The sequence below is a fragment of the Sturnus vulgaris genome, chromosome 6 (genome assembly GCF_052056855.1).
Source record: "Sturnus vulgaris isolate bStuVul1 chromosome 6, bStuVul1.hap1, whole genome shotgun sequence".
NCBI classification, from domain to species: Eukaryota; Metazoa; Chordata; class Aves; order Passeriformes; family Sturnidae; genus Sturnus; species Sturnus vulgaris.
The window spans coordinates 25,465,300-25,485,520 of record NC_142248.1 but is presented as its reverse complement, the minus strand read 5'-3'; the positions used below and the strand labels follow the sequence as shown (position 1 = coordinate 25,485,520).

General features: G+C 38.8%; 1 protein-coding gene across 9 annotated transcripts; it reads left to right on the top strand.

Moving 5' to 3' along the window:
- The first annotated feature begins 369 nt into the window (after nucleotides 1–369).
- MLH3 (mutL homolog 3) lies at nucleotides 370–19,970 on the top strand. 9 transcript variants are annotated; one of them, XM_088167355.1, is made up of 12 exons: nucleotides 370–570; nucleotides 1,092–4,439; nucleotides 8,721–8,791; nucleotides 9,777–9,881; nucleotides 11,849–11,921; nucleotides 12,559–12,630; nucleotides 13,596–13,704; nucleotides 16,600–16,759; nucleotides 17,054–17,077; nucleotides 17,277–17,358; nucleotides 18,614–18,765; nucleotides 19,471–19,970. In XM_088167355.1, exons 2-12 carry the CDS (start codon nucleotides 1,151–1,153, stop codon nucleotides 19,546–19,548), a joined length of 4,215 nt encoding a protein of 1,404 aa, XP_088023481.1. In that variant the 5' UTR covers nucleotides 370–570; nucleotides 1,092–1,150; the 3' UTR covers nucleotides 19,549–19,970. The 9 variants fall into 9 exon arrangements, 8 of the variants coding, with proteins under 8 accessions (XP_088023481.1, XP_088023482.1, XP_088023485.1 ...); XM_014890282.2 differs by lacking the exon at nucleotides 370–570 and adding an exon at nucleotides 574–707; XM_088167361.1 differs by lacking the exons at nucleotides 370–570; nucleotides 8,721–8,791 and having other exon boundaries at nucleotides 4,273–4,439.
- The last annotated feature ends 251 nt before the right edge of the window (nucleotides 19,971–20,221 follow it).

Sequence of the window (20,221 nt, the reverse complement as noted above, 5' to 3'; positions counted from 1 at the left end):
AGGGGCTGAGTGGATGACGGCCCTCGGAGCGGGATCTTGTTGCTCTCTCTCCCTCTCCCCTCGGTGCCGCTGTCCGGGAATGGCCAGGGGAAGGCCGTGCTTCCTGCAGCCGGACCAGGCTCCCGGCCTCGCGCGCCTTTTCGGGCCCAGTCCGGTGGGAACTACAACTCCCGGCGTGCTCTTGCGCGGACCCCGCCCGCTCGCAGCTGCGCACGCGCCGTTGCCCCGCGCGAGGAGCCCGGCGGCCCGGTGCCGTTGGTCTCGCGCGGCGGCCGTTGCGGGGCCGGCCTGGTCCGGTCCGGTCCGGTCCGGTGGGTGCTCAGGGGGCGAGGGCGGGAGCGGGGCCCGGGGCGGCCCCGAAGAGGAAGCAGAGAGCGCTCCGGCTGTGAGGGGAGGGCACTAACAGCTCGAGGTGGCGAGCTGAGCCGCGGGTCCGCTCCGCCCTCCTCAAGTCCCGGGGCCGGGAGCCTCGGGAGACCTCTCACAGCGGCGGCACCGGATCCCCAGGCACGGCTGGCAGGACCTTTGAATGCCACTAGGAAACCAGTAGGCGCCAAGGACTTGGAAACAGTGGGTTCTCTTTCGCATAAACAGCTTGCTCTGCCTGACACCCATTGCCAAGCCCGTTTTACTCCTTTCCTGGATAAGTAGCAGCAGATGCTGTTTGACCAGGACGAAGTACTGTGAATTTTTGTGGGGACATAGAGGTAAAAACAGGAGAAAAACAGCTTTCTGCCCAATTCTTGGTGAAATTTACTCTGTGATTCTGATGAAAATTGCAGTAGAGACCTTTTGCTTTCAGGTCCTTTGAGTTTTGCCTCGTAAGGTAGGAGTGTGATTTGGTTATGCTGTTTGAGAACACAGCATATTGTTAGTAAGGAGCTTAGACTCAGGCTCTGGCCATCTAACCTGAAGGCACTGACAGTGAGTAGTCAGAGCCTGAGCATGAAAGTAATCACAGAAAAAGCCTCAGAATGCCAAGAAAACTAAGAAAAGTGTTATTTATGAGGGTGAAAGAAATAAATGACAATCTTTTCAGGTCTTCAATTTGTATTTCTTTAATTTTTTCCCCTTTTCTCTCCATGTTTTAGGAACATGGAACAGTGAGCTCCCTGCAGTTTCTTGTATTCCTCACCTGTCAGATTTTGACATGATCAAATGTTTGGTGGAAGATGTGCGAGCCAGGCTGCGTTCTGGAGTCACTATCAACTCACTCGGACAGTGTGTTGAGGAGCTTGTCCTCAATAGCATCGATGCCAAAGCAACATGTGTAGCTATCAGGGTGGATTTGGAAGCTTTCAAGATCCAGGTGGTGGACAATGGCTCTGGGATGGGGAAAGAGGACTTAAAGGCTATTGGAAAGCGCTATTTCACCAGCAAGTGCAGCTCAGTGAGAGACTTGGAGAACTTGACTTTCTATGGCTTTAGAGGAGAGGCTTTGGCAAGTATAGCCAACATGGCCAGTGTAGTAGAAATCTCATCTAAGACCAGTAAAACAGCAAAAACATTCATGAAACTGTTTCACAATGGGCAAGCACTGGAAGTGTGTGAAGCTGGATTGAACAGACCAAGTGGCGGAACTACAGTCACCGTGTGCAATCTGTTCCATCAGTTGCCAGTGAGGAGAAAGTGTATGGATCCTGTGTTGGAAATGGAGAGAGTGAGACAGAAGGTAGAGGCTGTTTCACTAATGCATCCTTCTGTTTCCCTTTCTTTAAGAAATGATATTTCTTGTTCTATGGTGCTTCAGCTCCCTAAGACAAGAGATGTATACTCTCGGTTTTGTCAAATTTATGGACTGGGCAGATCCCAGAAGCTGCGAGAAATAAATCACAAGTCTAGAGGATTTGAGATAAGTGGTTTTATCAGTACTGAGGGACATTACAATAAGAATATGCAGTTCTTGTATGTGAATAGAAGGCTTGTTTTAAAGACAAGACTACATAAACTAATTGATTTTTTATTAAGAAAAGAAAGTGTAATCTGCAAGGCAAAAAGTGTCCCTGCAAGTCGACAGGCTAATTCAAGTCCTGGTCGCCATCGCTGTGGACCAGAGTTGTATGGGATCTTTATTCTCAATGTAACCTGTGCATACAGTGACTATGATGTGTGCCTGGAACCTGCAAAGACTCTGATTGAGTTCCAGAACTGGGATGTTCTTCTAACTTGCATAGAGGAAGGAGTGAAAACATTTTTGAAACGAGAGCATTTATTTATTGAACCATGTAGTGAGGACATCAGAGAATTTAATGAACATAGTGACTTTCATTTGAATAACACTCCAGGTCTGAAGCCCTCAATTCTTGACGAGAAGAGCATCCAAGAAAGTTTTAAGAAAGCATGTGATGGAATTGTGGATTCTTATGAGATGTGTACCTTGCAATCAAAAGATGTTAAGAGGAAACCTATTACTGGAAAAAAAAGTTCAAGTCTTATACAGTCAAGTAAAAATGTACAGGAAACTGGAAATGCCCCAATTCAGAACACTGCTGAGTTGTCTGATCCATGTAGAAACAATAAAGCAGAGATTCCGTTGTCAAGCAAAGATGACACAGTTTCTGATTTAGTGAAATCAAATACCTCAGAACAGGAGCCAAAATACACTAACAGTTCTCAAAAAGTACCTGATACTCGTCTGAAACCTTCAGAACGTCTTCGTTCCTCTCTCAGTGGAGGGGCCAGAAGAGAAATAAGAGAAATAGATGGTTGTGGTGACCTAGGGGATTGTGCAGAGATAAATAAAAAAGTTGTGGGCAGCCAGCAAGGTCCAGTAATATGGGAAAGCAATAAGGTCCGTGTCTTAAGTAAGGATGTTATTCAGTCACTGCCTGAGAGAGAAGACCCTACTGAAACAGCAGCGGGATCTGAAACTGCCTCTAGAAGTTCATTAATCAGACTATGTAATGCAAAAAGAAACAGGGAAACAGGTGAAGGGGAAGATGATGTCAGAAAAGGGGCTGTTAGTTCAATACCATTAAAGTTGTGCCTTACAGAGCTTGTTAAAAGTGTTATGCAAAATGAGCCCCCACTTGACTGTGAGACAACAGAAACAAATCTTGCATTAAACACACAGCGTAGGCCTGGCCCTGTCAGTGCCAAGGATATTTTTGACCACAAAGTGAATGTTGTGATTCAGTCTTCAAATGCTAAGGGTATTTCCAGTAATACTAATAAAGAATATACAGCTTCTTTTACCAGAGAAGTATGCATGACTGATGCTAATGAGAATAAACCTTTGTCACATCAGGTGAGGGAGGAGATAGCTATGCCTACTGCTACCAATAAAAGACCTTATGAAGCATCGAATAATGTGGAATTGCCGCTGGCAACTTCTTCAGGTATTCCTCGCAAGAAAATTGTTATCAAAAACACTAGAAGACAGATAGCTGTGCCAAGACCTCAGCCCTCTAAGAAACTGAGTTTATCCACACAGCTGGGATCATTAGAAAAGTTCAGGAGGTATTATGGGAGAGTTAAGTCTAAGCTACCAACATCCACATCAGAGCGAAGTGAATGTGATCTCCCAGTTCTTAATACAGAAACTAACTGTGACTTTTCAAAGAATGGGAATGACAATCATAGTAACTTCAACAGTTGTGAAGCTCCGCTTGCAGAAGATGCAGATTCTAATAATATTCGCCAAGGTTTTGGTTCTTTGGAAAAGACTTTATTTTGCAGTGGAGAAGTGTCACAGGACAAACGAGCCGTTTGCCAAAGTCCTTTGACATTGTCTGATTACTCTCTGGTTAGTAGCAAAAATACAAGGTGTAAAAGATCTCCAGGATCGTTATCATCCAAACTGTCCAGAATGAAAACTGATCACAAAGAAGTAAAACAACTTGGCAAACAATTCCAAACAGACTCAAATAGAAATGATGACCATTCTTTTGATCTTGAATCCTCAGATAATGATTTTTTATATAATGTTTGTCAAACATATAAATCCTCAGTGAAAAAAGTGAGGGAGTCTAAGTCCAGCATTTGTGAGGAGGCCGAGTGCTCCCAATCAGATGGTGTGATAGCAGAGTCTGTGAAGAGTCCTGTCAGCTCATCACCACTCAGCAGTATAGAAGGAGAGTACACAGTCTCTTCAGGCAATGTTTTATCATTACCTGCTAAAAATGATTGTACTAACGTCATATGTAAAGAAAAAAGTCAGTTAGATGAATCCTCAGAACAAAAAATGAAAGATACTGAGGTTCCCCATGTGACCTTACAAAGGAACTTGGAATTCTCTGCCAGCAACACAAACACAGGCAGTCCCAGGAATGATCCGTGTTCTGTCTGGCTGCAAGATTTTGATGCTGTCTCGGGTCAGACAGTATACATCAATAAAGCAACTGGACTCAGCACCTATGGCACTCCTCCTAGTGAAGGATTTCAAACTGCCTGTATTCAAGATATAACAACAATGGCTGTGAATGTTGTTTCAGAGAATGGTAAGAGGGGTGGTGGTTGTAAAAATGGGATGAGGAAAACTGTTGTAGGTGCATGAAATAATCTTGCTGGCGGCAGCTGAGAGCTTTTACTGAGTTAGTCACTGCCTTGTAGGTAATAGCTGCATGGAAAACAAGACAGTGTTGGGAGCTATGGAGACAATAAAACATTAACAGTAAATATATAAAAAGATAATTTTTAATAAAATGGTAAAAAGAAATGTCAGCATCATGTCAATTAACATATATCTGCCTAGTTTTCCCTGGGCATCATGACATTCTCTGTGATAACAGTTACATATAATTGTTGTCACATATAAAATGAGAAACATACTTCAAATTAAGGGTACCAGAAAAGTACTGTGTTTTTTACCATTTTGTCCTAAATGGTTATGTTTCTAAGAATGTGTTGATAAAGAGAGCCTTATATTAAAGTGATCTTTTTTCAAATTGCATACAAAATTTAAAGGAGCCCTTGAAAGAACAATAAAAAAAATCTAATTTCATTGAGAGTGTGTAATCTCCTGTCCATGGATTTTAGAAGGCAGGCTGTTCTTTTACACTTTGTTGCAGTTGTTGTACAACATTATTGCTGTTTTGATGGTGGACCTTTTCCACTAGTGAAAGAACCCTGCATTGTATTATTTTTTCAGGGGCATGGTGTCCATGAGCTTTCACCGATGTGTCTGTTGAGTGTTGAATTTCTGTATCTTCCTAATCTAGTTTGTCTGTCTAGTACTGTCTTTGATAATTTTCCCTTCAAGGGATATATCTGTGTTCTCAAGCTGTTCCTCATTCTGTCTATTGGCAGATTTTATGAGTGAAGATGCAGCCATTCTTTGTGTAGACATTATTTTCTACTGCATAATTTGTTCTGAAAAAGTAGTTTGGACTTCTTTCTAGATAGTTATCATGTAAAAAAATTGTCTAATCAATTTTCATGGCCTTTGGTTTGTTCTGTTTTTGTCTGTTACTTACTTGTATGTCACCAGTCACAGAAACACTGGTGCAGTAGGTGTTTCAGTTGTTGAGCTATTTCCTTTTATGTATAATAATTGATGCCAAAAGTTTTTTAATATTTATTATGTTCCATTGAAGAAAATTTGATGCAAGTTTTATTAAGCAAAACTACTTGCAAGCACAAATATACACTCCTTGACTAACATTTTCGTTTCTGTGATATACCAATTTTGTTGCCCACAGTACTCTTTAGTAATCAGCCAAAGCCTTGAGATGTAGAACTTGACCTGCTATCCAAAATGTTTGATAGTGCATTTATGTTTATATGTATCCTTATGCTTTCAGATGATGTACAGTCTGTAGGCTTTGAAGACATATATTGTATTGCCTCTTTTTACTTCCCATGGCACTGTTCTTAGCCTCAGCTAAGTAAGTGTTAACTCTCTGTTGTATCCGTGGTGCCAGTCTTCCTAAACTCTGTCAGTTCTCTGGGGAGATGTCTGATTTTATTATTTTCTTAGGTTAGGAGATGGACCTCCCAAACCTTCACAAGAAGTTTGAACTGTGGCTAGATCCTATAGGTCTTAGGTTTTCAAAGTTCAACAAACATGTTCTTTCATATGTTTTTGAAGCAAAGGATGTTTGTTCCTTTCAGCCATAGGAATAAACATAGCTGTGTCCTAACACAGCATTCACGTCTCTTCATTTTGACCACTGCTTTGGACTGCTGTTAAGACCCAGGAGTAGAAAGATTGCTTCACTTGCATGCTTTCATTTTGCTTTTTAGAGTAGTGTCAATAATCTCATTGTATTGACTTAGAATTTCATAGCCCCTAAGAATAGCATCTCATACATAATTCTAGGGAAGTTACACTGCTTAGCAATAGGTGGAAGTAGGTAAGAATAATCCATATCCTCTTTTTCATGACAGCAGTGGCTGGCTGTTATCTTTTCCAGCCACAAGCCACGTGCTCAACAGGGATGTTAGATTTTGTAGGCCAGACCCAAACATCTTCATACTGATTAAACTGATTGCTACAGGCAAATTTATCAAACTTCATTTCACCACTGGATGCCTTTTTGAAAAACGCATTTGTTGTAGGAAACTATCCTAGCTCAACCTGATCTTTGTTGTTATGCCAGCTATATTTGCAGTTTTTGTTCCTTACGTTATGCTATGTCATTACACGGCTATATCTTCATGATCTAACTGAGGCAGGTAAAAATGACTGCTCAAATATGGTAATTGTAAGGGGTTTGCCTGCCTGAAGTATATACATTATTCTCCTCAGCACCTTTTCTGATGTTACTTGTCAGAAGAATCATATTAATAATATCTCTGCCAAGTCTGAAGTCTCACCAGCCTTGGAGCAAGTAAATCCTAACTTTATGAACAACGTGTATCTTCAACAAGGATTTTTCCTTCAAGAAAAAACAGGGAGATGACTCTTTGTCTACTACATGTATAAAATCCTGGACTTGTGTTGTTACAGATGATAGATTCTTCTGTGAACTTGAGAGATATTGTCTTTTCGTGACAATAGCTATAAAAGTTCTGTCAGAGTCTGAATTAGGCAGCATTCTTCAATTTGCCACAGTTTACTAGGAACTACATCAGGCCATTTTGTTCTCTCCTCTGGGTTTTGTGACAATGGGATACTGAGTTACTCTCCAGTGCTGGGCTGCCAGTTTGGATTCTTGAAAGGATTCTTAGTCCCCAGAGTCACTAGTCCTCACTGGAATGGAGCCAACAGTCAGGAGTCTCTGGACTGGCCTAAGATTTTATAGAGCCTTTTCACACTGAGCTTATCAGCACACAGCTGGTTTTCTTTGGCATTATCACTCTGCCTCTTTTCCTGAATGCACACCCTTAATTTCTTGGTAGAAAGGAACTTTATTAATTCATTATTATTTCACAAATAATAGAAGACTGAATTGTACCAAAGGAAGGGTGAAATGTTTACCAATGTGCTGGAAATCTAAGCCACTTTTCTTAATACTCTTGATAACAATACAAGTTTGTAATATTAAATCATTTCTAGGTGGGTGGGAACATATTGTTGGACTGTGTTATCTCATGTGAGCTCACTGACTTGTAGTTTTCAATTTTACAAATTCCTGATATCTGTATTAAGTATTGATAGGAATGGTGATAGACTGACAGTTTTGCCACTCATTAACAGAGGGAATTCAGCAGTGTTTTGATCTCTGATAGACTAGTATATGCATCCTTTTTCTTTGGGGAAAACACTTCTGATTGCACTAATTCTGGAAATAATTATTACAAGTTTAAAGCAGAAGCCAATTTTTAAATACAGTCCTGCAGAAACCATGGTAATATTTTTACATTTCCCAAGGCATGTGTGTCTGATAATTCTCAGCTTTTTACATACGTGTTGTTATTTCTCAATATTAGGTTGCAAAATCCGTGGGATACTCAAAATTTTACAGGCCTAAGATACACACTCTTTTATAAGAATATAATAATTGTATAGCTTTTAGTAATTTTGCATGTTGCTGATTATGCAGCAGTAAATTTATTTTTTTGTTCAGGGTTTCAGTTCAGATGCCATCCCTTTAGAAGTGAGATTGTGCTTCCCTTCCTTCCTAGACCTCAAAAAGAGAAGACTCAGGCAAGCCAGAATCTGAGAGGTAGGGCCAGCTTTCCAGGACACAGTGTTCTGTTGTAAAAACAAATCAAAGAATTCTCCCAGATGTCCCAACAGGAACCCAGAATTACTCAAGGTCTGTTAACAGTGAGACTGTGTGAGTCATCTCACATCTAGAACTGGAAAAAAATAGTTCAGGTTGAAGGCAGGTTAAAGGATACTTATTTACAGGATGAAATACCCAATTCTTTGTTGAATTATGTCATGAGTTTAAAAGAATAATTACCTACTCCTTTCTTTGTACTCATTCCAGCCTTGGAATGTGAAAAATAGCTTCAATCCTCACACTTTTTTTTTTTTTTTTTTTGCAGTGGAAAGGGTGAAATAATCTTTTTGGTATGTAACTTTGTCCAGAGGGAGTGGGTGGCTAAACAGGTCTTTCTTTTTCTTCTGTCCCTCCACCCGTTTTCCAGGCCTATTGAATTGTGCTGAATGTGTTACAGCATTTTTAGGAATCGGAACGATGGACACTGCCCTTCCTAGTTAAAGCAGACAGTACAGGAGCCTAGTGCGACATTCCATTATTTATTTGTACACTCTCCCCTTTTTATGAAGTAAAAAAGTGAAATAATACTTGCGTGAGGTTGAGGTACCCAGTGAACATTCTATTTACAGATGGTGGTAGTTCCTGTATTATCTATGTGTTCGTTCCTAGATGCTGAAGGAGAGTCTCTCCAGTCACTGCTTTTGGAATGGGATAATCCTGTTTTTGTTCCCTGCCCAGAGGTAAGCATTACCTTGCATCTCATGCTGAAATAGGGATAATTTTAGATTTTTGTTATTTTCTGACATTGGTTCCAAAATTGCAAATATAATGATTGTTGCATGTGAGTTATCCAGAGATATGTTACACTGTGGACCTGGCAGTTTTGGTTTTTATAAACTATTTAGATGCAAGTCATTGTTGTGGATTATTCAAAGAGAAGCAGATATCAGGCTAACCTTTAATTTTACATAATTTCAAAACCAAAACATTGTAAACTGTCTTTCCCTCTATAGAAATAGTCATCTCAAAATTAAAAGTTATTGAGTGGCAAAATTGTAATATAGTCTGCTTTGTGGACAGAGATGGAATAACCGAGGTTTGAGCAGTTCTTAAAAGTGTATTTTACCATAGCTGTTTTTAAAGCCTGGCCAGGATTACAGCGTGTGAGAGGGAAACAATGTTGGAGCTTTTAGAAAAACTTCCTTTGCTGTCATGAGGTAGCATTATCTTCAATCCTCATGTTGTGTGTGTGTAAACATATGTATGTAACCATTTCCACCTGCAAACAATAGGCATGGAGCTGCAAACCACCTGCTGGTGAGTTTCTGGAAGGGAACAGTTCTGTTCAGTCTTTGTGGTGACGTGTGTTCTGACTCATTCTAGGCTAATACATCCTTTGTAATGTTATCCCCTGAGAGCTCACGTAGGCTGATGATTAACCTCAGCTTTTCATAGGTACTTGGAATCAGCTGGATGCATTGAAATTAACAGGTAATAGCCAGATGGGAAAGATACATGGGGGTAGAAGCTGAGAAATTGCCAGATGATTTTTTTAGTTAGTGTTATTCTTGTATAGAAAGCTTGGTTTGTGAAATGCAGAGTTATTTCCAGTTTTTATTAAAACTGGTTCGTTTGGAGTTTTTGCTCTGTGTGTTTGGGGTTTTTTTAGACCTATCATCAAGCCTTTCCTTGATGTGGAATAACTCTGGGATCCTGTTTTTACAGATTGCAGTTGATGTGACCAGCAATCAGGCTGACAGTCTGGCTGTGAAAATTCACAATATCTTGTATCCTTATCGTTTCACCAAAGACATGGTTCATTCAATGCAGGTACAATATAATCTGTTACTATTTCACCCCCAAATTCCCATTCAGCAGTTGGGATTTGCTGATGATTCTACCTGGTAGGAAAGAAATATCCAGGAAAACAGTTCATATTCCTAATTTTCACAAGCACTAACAGAATTCTTGGTCATGTGTGATACCAGCAGATGTGTGTCATGCCATTATCTTAGTATCATTTCATGGTTAATCAGCTATCTCCAAGTGACTCTAGAATTACTTGACTAGTATGATTAAATCAAAATCAAGAGATAGCCCTGTTACTGCTGCTTAGAAACATTATTAACTAAATGATGGTTTAAAGTACAGTTTTTATATTTGTTGTAGGCATTTTCTTAGTTCATATTTCTCTTAATTCTGTGTCCTGTATATTCCCTTTTTATTTACCTTAGAAATTTTATTCCTTAGCAGAGTGATTTCAAAATCAAATCCAAGATTTAATGGAAGAACTTGAAATTTCACCCTAAGATTTATGTCTGCCCTTAAAAGTGATTTTTTGGAATGGCATAAAAATATCAAGTATTTACTATTACTATTTTTAATCAAACGTTTTGAGTAAAAATCTAATATAAATATGTGTCTTCAACTTACATATTTGATGGCTTGCTTGGTTAGAAATACCAGAGTGGATTCTCTCCCTCTCTTGTATCCCAGTGACAAAAGGCTTACAGGTCCAGCTGGCACTGCTCTTACACAGTCAGGTTGCTGACTTTGAGATTGCAAGTTCTGACTGTGTGAAGCGTGGTAATGTTCATCTCCAGGGTGGACAAGGATCCAAATTATTCCCTTACTTACATTATGAGTGCATGAATAATAGGAGTAAATAAAGTTACTGTAGTGAACAGATTATGTTTCACAAAGACAAGAGAGGAAAGATGGAGAATGGAAGGTACCATTTGTTTTCTCATAGTAAGAACTGTTCTTTAAAACTTACTGAATGTTTCTGTGATTACCTGTGTCATGTTTTCCTTCCTATGTTTTAAGAAGGCAAAACTAGAGGAAATTACTTCTTCCTATCCCTGATAAAGTTAAATACTGCCTTCAGTATAGCAATTTTGAGAATCTCTCTACAAAAGATTAAAAGCAGAAAATGTTGCATCATGCAACAGAAAAAGAATAAAAAGAATCATTAGTCTTGCACCCCTGCAAAGAAATAGAGTCATCCATTAATTTTTACCTACCAGGTGAACAGTGTGCACGTTGTGAAACAGAGAATTCAGAATGAGCTATGTGACAGTGGGAGAAATTCCTCCATAACACCATATCTATATATTTGAAATCTAACAGTAAGATACTGAAAGCATTGTGCACCTCATCTTAGTATTGCCTGTTGCTCTGGTTGATTTCTGATGTTTGAGGGGAAAGTGGAATCAAGTTACAGAAGCAAATTCTATATCAAAAAATGAAGGGAAAAATTGCTTCCTGTCTTTTGCAGATGATTAGCAGGTTAAAAAAGATTGTTTATATTTTCTTTTGGTGATATCAACAAATCAATTACTCAGCATCACTGTGCACAGTTTTCATTCCCAACTCGAGGTTTCAACATGACCTTTTAATTCACTTTAGAAAAATTAATGTTTATGTCCTTATTACTATCTTTGAAAAAGTTTATCCAGAATTATTTTTTTTATATTTTGAAACTTCCTCTTAGATCCAGACGAAAACTGTTTCATGACCATTTAATGGTCATTTGACCTTCTGCCAGTATTATCTTTTAGCTTAAATAATTTCTGCCTTTTCCATATTTCATTCCCCACTGTATTTATAAAGAATAACTATATAGCTTCTCAGTCTAGTTTTGCTAGGCCTTTTGGGTTAGGAAAGATGTGGCCTCCAGTCCTCCAGTCATCATATGAGCTATTTGTTGGTCTTGATCCATTTGTTGTTTCTTTTGTTTGCCTTCGTTTTAAAAATAATTTTACTGCTCTGTAATGAGTCTTATGAGTATCTTACAGGTTCTTCAGCAAGTGGACAATAAATTTATCGCTTGTTTAATTAACACTAGGAATGGAATGGATAAAAAGGCAGGTAAGACTGGTTAATAGCATGAAGTTGAGGTGGCTGTCAAGTGGACTGCAGAGGGAGCACTGTTCTATTTGTAATCTCTTCTTGCCTTGGGATGATATTGTTAGTAGAGGAAAATCTTAGTCTTTGCTTGAAATTTCTTGGATCTTCTTTATCTTTATTTTGGACATTGTTGAGGTTCCTACTGCCTTCAGATTAATGTTATAAAAATAGATTGTACTCAAATTGCTAATATCTTTCAGGCTCTGTTCACAGTGTCTGGACATATTCATTGTTGAAACTCTCTGAAGCTGTACAAAAAAGGCATTCAAAATCAGTAGTTTTTGTAACATTTTGAAAGACCGTCAAACAAAACAGTTTATAGGTGACCTCAGCTCTCATTCTTAAGTTAGATGAAGATGTCAATAGACAAGAGTTCCTGACTCAATTTAATTACCTAATTTAACCACCATTTTGGACCACTGAATTTCTGTTCTGTAGTAACTTTATGTTCTGCCAAAACAGCCTCCTCCTCACTTTGTTTCTGTGAAACAAGCTGATACTTATCTTCTGAATGTGGCTTCTGGGAAGTCGTTATTCTTTCTGAATAGTTGTCTGGTACAAAGGTGCCTATATTTCATCTGTTGTGGTACATTTTTAGATGGAAACCTCTTGATTTTGGTGGACCAACATGCAGCTCATGAACGGATCCGCTTGGAGCAGCTGATTGCAGGTGAGGATTCAGGCGGTCTAAGAAGCAAAGATAATCAGTGCACAGGAAAGTAGAAATGAGCTCTCTGGGATGTACATAACCGATAAGATATCCATTTGTCATCTTTATCCTGATCCCTAGAAGAGTGCAGACATTCAGTGTCTATAGCAGTCATAATACTGGCAGCTGAAAATTCTTACAGCCTTTCCAAAAATAAAATATATACTCCCTAGCCACAGAACTATTGAACTAAAATAGCCCTGACATAATGAAAGAGCAGGAAGACAGATAGTAAAAACAATGAATAGGAAATAGAACAACATCAATAAGTATGTGTGGTTATACTGTGAAGAATAAGGCATGGGATGCTGAGCTAAGAGCCTAGTTAATTTGGTTCCTTTTTAGCTGAATACTGTGCTTAAAGCCTAAAATTTCCACAGTCTGACTGTTTGCAAAGGGATAATAGTCTTCTGTATAAACTCATTAGCCATTGGTTTCAGTGTTAAAAGGCACAATAGCCATCCATCAAGTACTTAAAAATCATTGACCTTCTCTTCCATCAACAAACACTGCGCAGTTCCTGCAGTGTTCCAGGAACTCTGCTCCTTTTGGTCAGGTACTGAAAAAAGGTAAAGACTGAAGGGAGAAATGCTTAATGAATGGTATTTTAACTCCATTTATATCTGACTTTCCTGTGGAAAAATTGTTCTCTGAGTTGAACCAAATATATCAGTAGGTTTTTTTTGCTATTTAGAGTGACTCTTTTTTGGAACTGGTGGGAAAAACAAAGTGGCATTAACCAACCCTTCCCCAGAGACTAGCTGTCTGGTTTGTGACATTCCCAGTCCTCCACAAGTTTCAAGAGAAGGCATTCTGTGGTCACTTTTTAATCCAAGCAGGGGATTACATGCCAAACCAGAGGGTCATTAAGGGTAATGCCTCCGTAAATATTTTAAGAGGGATACTTCTAAATGTTTCATTCACAGATTCCTATGAGAAGGAAGCTGCAGCATGTGGCAAGAAGAAAATACTGTCATCCTCCATCTCTCCCCCTTTAGAGATTGAAGTTACAGAAGAGCAAAGAAGATTTCTACGGTTAGTAGTGACAATTAGCTCTTAATTTTTGGGGATGGCTTTGTTCACCAGGAAGATCTCTATATATTGCCAGGTTATCATGAAACTCAGGAGAAAAGTTGTTGATTCTTTTTTGAGCAGAGCCCAGTTGGCTCTGTATGTACTGAGGGAAATAGATATGCTTCTTAGGCACATTGTTACAACATCTCAAGACAAGATCCTGGGGTGTGCCATTTCTGTGTCTTTGCAATGTGTTCTGATTTCCCTGGGAAAGTAAACCTTCATGTGTGGGCCAGAAGTCTGCCAAAGCAGCTTCCAACAGTTCCTCCTATCTGGGGCTCAGGACCTGGGAGTGCACAAAGGAGTGCAGTGCCTAGAGTGTCGAACTGACTTTACAGGCACTTTTTGAGAAGAGGATGAGGTATGGAAAGTCTGTATTGTGAATCCTTCAAAAACACATTCCTTTTTCCTAGGTGACTGCCAAGAGTAACTAATGAACACTGTTTCCCAAATGTTTCAGAATGGTGACCTAGCTACAATTAGGATATTTAACTTTTGTACTTCGAGAGTTTAGATACAGGTTTACTGTTGGACTATTGCAGACCTATTGGACATCATCAGACTTTCTTTTCCCCCAGATCCCTGTCTATCACCTGCCACATGCATTTGTGAGGTTTTTTCAGTGCGTTGTTCTGAATTTTCAGATGAAGTTCTGTCAGTCCTCGTTACTTTTTTTTTGTGATTCTTGTGGCAAGCTCCAAGTTCAACAGCTGCTGATTAATTTCTACTTTAATTTCTAATAGATCTATTTTAGAGAATTAAAAATTGAATACAATATACCAAGTGAGAGAATCCCATTGATTCATACAGTAGCTTTGTAGCTGTGCCCATATTTTCTGTTTATTATATCCACACCTGATATTTTGTCTGCTTTTTTGGGTACTGCTGCTTGTATGAGCTGCTTGTCTGTGGAGGGTCATGACAAAGAAACAGAGTAGTGGGGATTGTTTTTTGAATTTGTGTTGTTTATGTAGAAGCCAGCCAAAAGTAGAAATAGATTAAATTACTTCTGATAATTTGTATTTATTTGTTTTTAGGAGCAGTAAATTCAATTTTTCTTCCCATTTTTTCATTCATCCTATTGATTTCGTTCTTCATTTTTCTACTTGTTTTAAATTCTCATTGAGTTGAACTTTGTCTCTAGTATCAGCTGACCTAAATAATTTTGTGCTTTCTACAAATTGCATGCTTGACCATGCCTCTTCTTTTCCCCATCATTAATTAACAGTCATGAAGATACAGATCAGGACTCATGTTGAACACTGACGATCTGTTGCCAGCATACCTTGCTTCTGTGGTCTCTAAATCATAATAGATGTTGCTTCTCTATCCATGACAACCTTTTGCATTTCTTTTTTTATCTGCTTTTAAGTAGTGGCATTAAAGGCTTTTTGAAAGAGCAAATAAATTCTGAGAGCTACTTTTTTTCATCAGGTAAATCACAAACATTCTACAAAAATGAGTAAGGAAGTAAATCAAAAAGGTGTGTGTTTCTTCTAAGGACACTGGTTGAATGAATATTCAACACAGAGGAATGCCATTGTGATTTTCAGCAAGAAGCTTACTGGTGCTGGCTTACTAGTACTTTTATTGTGTGACCTAATAATTTTTCAGTCTGTATTAGCAGTTAATCCCTTTGCAATTACTTTGTGGGACTATCATTACTAAAAAGTTATGAATTAAAAGTCTTAGGTGAAAATCTAAATTCTGTTGTTATTGTTACTGTCAGACTGTGACTGTATTCTGTGGTTAAGTTTGGTGTAATAAAATAAATCCTCTAAAAGACCTTTCACTTTAGCTATGCTTGCAATTTAATCGTAAAGCTGGATCTCTGGTTCACCTGCAGCTTTGCTTCTGTTATTTGTCTACTAAGCATTGTAGTAATGCATTGTTCTGTTGACTCTCTTGAACTTCCTTCTTTATTTTTTCTCTTAATAATAATTTTTAAAAACTCAGAAAAGCCCAGTTGACTTCAATAGCTGCTTGGATTTTGTCATTTCATTCACAATGGGCTTTTTGTCTTTCTGTATACTTGCTGAAGGCTATACATGTCTTCTTTTTTTGAACAGAATTTCACAAGCCATGTTCATATGGAGGCTAATAATTGTACTATTCTCATAATTGATTTAGCTAAGTTTAGATTTGCTTCTATTTTTTGTTCAAAGAATTTCTTTTCTAGAAATAACCTTTACCACCTTTGTTTTAAGTGAATGTTCCCTGAATTAATGAAGTATATATTGTAAGAGTTGTTTTCATTTTGAAGATAAGCTCTCATCTGTCTGTGAAGTCTCATTCTTGTGTGTATTTTTCCATCCACAGGCTGACATATGTCATGATTAACTAGAGGTTGTTCTTTCCTGTGTTCTCTTTGTTTAACAGGATATAAAGTTCATTAAACCATCATAAATCTCTTACAATATTTTTTCCATTTTAAGTATTTGCTAATACGTGTCAATTGAAATCACAGTTCTTTTAGATTAGACTTAAAGTAGTCTTAATTCTGTGTAATTTCAATATTTGGAGTTGAACCAGACATCTCATGCATCTTCAGAAAAGGCAGATTTATAGAGCTAGAAATAAAGCCTCTCTTCACATAATACAAGTACTCTTAGATCTTGTAGTTGTAGAACATGAAAAATGCACAGTTGATTGGAGTGAAAAAATATGTCTGAATGTAAGCTGAAAGGGCAAAATTACTTGGAATCTCATGAGGCATGGATATTGAGATGGGAAACTGTTACAGGAAGTGAAATAAGGAAACCATATATGTGGACTACAGAAATACTTGCATGTGCTGTGGAGTAATAAATACAGTGGTTGATGGGTTATTTCTGTTGGTTTTTTTTTTTTCTTCAGATGCTGCTACAAAGACTTGGAGGATTTGGGTCTTGAATTATCATTTCCTGAGACGAGCAACTCCTTGATTCTTGTGAGGAAAGTGCCAATGTGTTTTATAGAAAGAGAAGCCAATGAATTACGACGGAAAAGACAACCTATCACTAAAAGTATTGTGGAGGTCAGCTGTGGATATGAGTGAAGTTATGATAGTAGGTCTTGTTCTGTATTCATGGCCAGGATATTACAGGATCTCTGTTATGAAGGAGACAATGAAGTCCCCTGGCAAATGTGAGTGCAGTGGGAGGTCAGGACTTCCACCTACATCTTTCACTATGGTCAGTGTACTACCAACTGTATCACTTTTTCTGATTCTGGCCATCACACAGTAAATTATAGACAGATATGAACAAAGTAGGGTAGGGGGATAGAAGGGAAAAATAGCAACTGATGACATTACCTTTTTTCTTTCTAGGAGCTTATTCAAGAACAAGTTGAGGTGAGTTGCTGTCTACTTCTAGAGTTGACTATAACAATCCAAAGCTTGCTGTGTGAATCAAAGGGAGTGTGTTGAGCTTCAAATGAGAGTGGGCTAGATGATCACCTAACTTTCCCTCATTTTTAGTTTTCTTTGTGTTACAGTTCTTTTTTCTCAAAATAAATGGAAAATAACATGTTTGTTCCCTTACTGCTTCTAGCTAATGCAGACCACAAGAGGAGGAGCACGAGGGACACTGCCTCTTACATTTCTGAAGGTGTTAGCTTCCCAAGCCTGTCATGGTAGGGAAACTTTTCTTTTATTCTTCCTCTTTTTTTTTTTCTCCCCAGACCTACCTCTCTACACAACATCCTTCCTGGGGCAGTGTTTGGATGTGTTTGCAGCTATTGCAGGGTTTAAGACTGTGTTTCTTACGGGTGAGGAGATAATGCTCATGGACAGCACTGAAGGATAAGCAATAGTCCCTCAATTTATTCTTGTATGGGCCTAATGTACTTTCCAATCTTCATGTGAAACATACAGTTCTGAGATACATTCATCTGTGTGAGCTCTAAACCATTCAAATAACAGCTCTATGATGGGCCAAGGGGGAGGGTGCTGGAATCTGCTTGAAAGCATGTAGGGAAGAACACTTAGCCATTCTTCCCAAATTTTTAATTTCCTTTAAGTATCCCAAGTGGTAGTTTAAGTGTGCCTGCAGCATTTCAAGTACTTTTGGAAGGAGTGCAGTAAAAATTTACATCTCAGGGAACTGTTGCTTTCCAGCACCTGGCAATGAGCAGGCCTTACTGGTGTAAACTGCAGTAGCTCTAGCCTCTTGTTGCAACTCCTGTGCCATATACAGTATCAACAAGATCACACTGAAAGGGCAAACGTGAACCAGAAGTATCTGTTTTCTCAACAGTGTCTCAATTTACAATTGGCAGTCAATATGTTTTGGGTTTTTGTGTCTAAAAAAGTCCCATGGCTGAAAGCAGATTGCAGATGGTCTTGTGCATCTGTGAAGGCTAAAGTTTGCAAACACCTCTGAAGTAACTCCCTAATGTTCTGCTTGAATTTCCTCTGGACACCTTTAAGTGCTCACTTGTGAGAAAGGACTTATTGGCAGGGCTAGGACTTGGTGTCAGAAGTTATACCTGTCCGTGGCAGCCATGGAGAAGCACTAAAGCCTCTGAAATTGTTGTCTTGGTTTAATACTTGATTTGTGACGTGTTTTTAACTTCAGCTGTAACGCATACACACAAAAAGGCCCATTTGCTTCTTGCAACATTACCTGAAACACCAAAACGTAATAATCTTACTGTCCATTACACTTGGGCTGTGTGAAAGTTTAAGCTGTGGAAAGCTGATTTCCTTATACAGCATACTCTTTAATTGACCTAAGCCCCAAGTCTGACACACTGCAGCCTTTGGGTTGCCTTTGCAGCCTCTCAGCTCATCTTTGGGAGATGCCTTGTTTTCACTGAAAACTACAGGTGTAGAAGGAAGTGGAGTCCTCTTTGGCAGCAGGGGTTAGAATGTGTCTCTCTTTTTCAGGAGCCATTAAGTTTAACGAGCATTTGACTTTGGAGGAGAGCTGCAGGCTTATTGAAGCTTTGTCATCTTGTAAGCTGCCCTTCCAGTGTGCTCATGGAAGACCTTCAATGCTGCCTCTTGCAGACATAGACCATCTACAGCAGGAAAAACAGGTACAGTGTGGGACACACCTCTGGTACTCCGTGTTCTGGATTATCAGAGGTGCATCATTTATGTGTGCTGGAACTAGGATCATCGAAACCACCACCACAGCACTTATATTACTTTTTACATATTGTTATCAATAAAATGAAACTTTAGAACATAAGCCATCTGCCCTGAAAACACTTTAGCAAGGATCTTACCATATATTATTTGAATAGTCACACTGACTTGAATAGTGTCCTTAAGGTTAAGCATACATTTAAAGTATTTGCAGTTTTTAAGTGTAAATTTTGGAAAACATGGAAATTCTGCTAGTGGCAAAAAATGCTTACTTTCCCAAAATTTAAGATGCTATAAAATGGAGATAAAGCACAAGAATAGCAACATTTATTATAAGATCCTAGGATAGTTTGGGTTGGAAGGGACCTTAAAGATCATCTAGTTGCCATGAGTAGGAATGCCTTCCATTAGACAAGATTACATTTGAATTATATTTAAATCAGGTTACATTTAAATTTAAATTTAAAACAAAATCATTACTCCTCCCTGTTGCTATTACTATGCTTTATTATTATTAAATTGGATTGTGTTGAAAGGTGGGACTTCGAATTAGATATTAACTTGGGAATGACTGTGTTAGGGCAAAGAGTATAGAAACATTGAAACTTATTTATTCAGTTAAGACTTACGCTTCTTAATTTTCCTCCCTCCAGCCTAAACCTAATTTGACTAGACTGAGGAAGATGGCACGAGCATGGCAACTATTTGGAAAAAAAAAAGAACCTATTTAAAAAAGGTTAAGACTGTAAACTGCAACCACTAGAAGCATTGGTATGATCCATGAGCTATGTTGTTAGACTACAAACCCTGTGTGGAGCCAAGTTATGAGCCAGTGCAGTCACCAAAGCTCTCCAACTACTGACCAAAGGAGCAGAGACCAGCAAGAACATGGCAGGAGGAGCCCACCCTTGGAGCCTGGAGAAGCATCTTCAAAATTAAGGAATGGTGCTGTACATCTGGGCTCTGTCAGTGCTGGACGTTGGGTGTAAGCAGTTGCAGCCACTTGCACTTACTAAAGCAAAGCACTTTTCTGCAAGCACAGCATAATTCTGTATATATAATTGCATAATAGAGAGGGGAATTTTAATTAAGTGTATTTTACAGTACTTTGAAAATTTGAAGGTATTTCTTAATAAAGTTCACACTAAACTTACTCCTTGGGCTCATGGCAGTGGTTGGAATGAGGATCGACCAGCTTCATAGTATATATAGACCAACTTAGAATCAGGAAACACTTAACTTGGCAATGAATGACACCCACAGCTGCCTTCTCCAGCTCCTTGCAGTTTGTGTTCTTGAGTGAGAGATTTCTAAATCCCCACATAGCCCCACAGAAATAACTAAATAGTTAAATATTCATTTTGAAGACAACTGTTGATGGATTCCTACTCCTGTCACATTCAC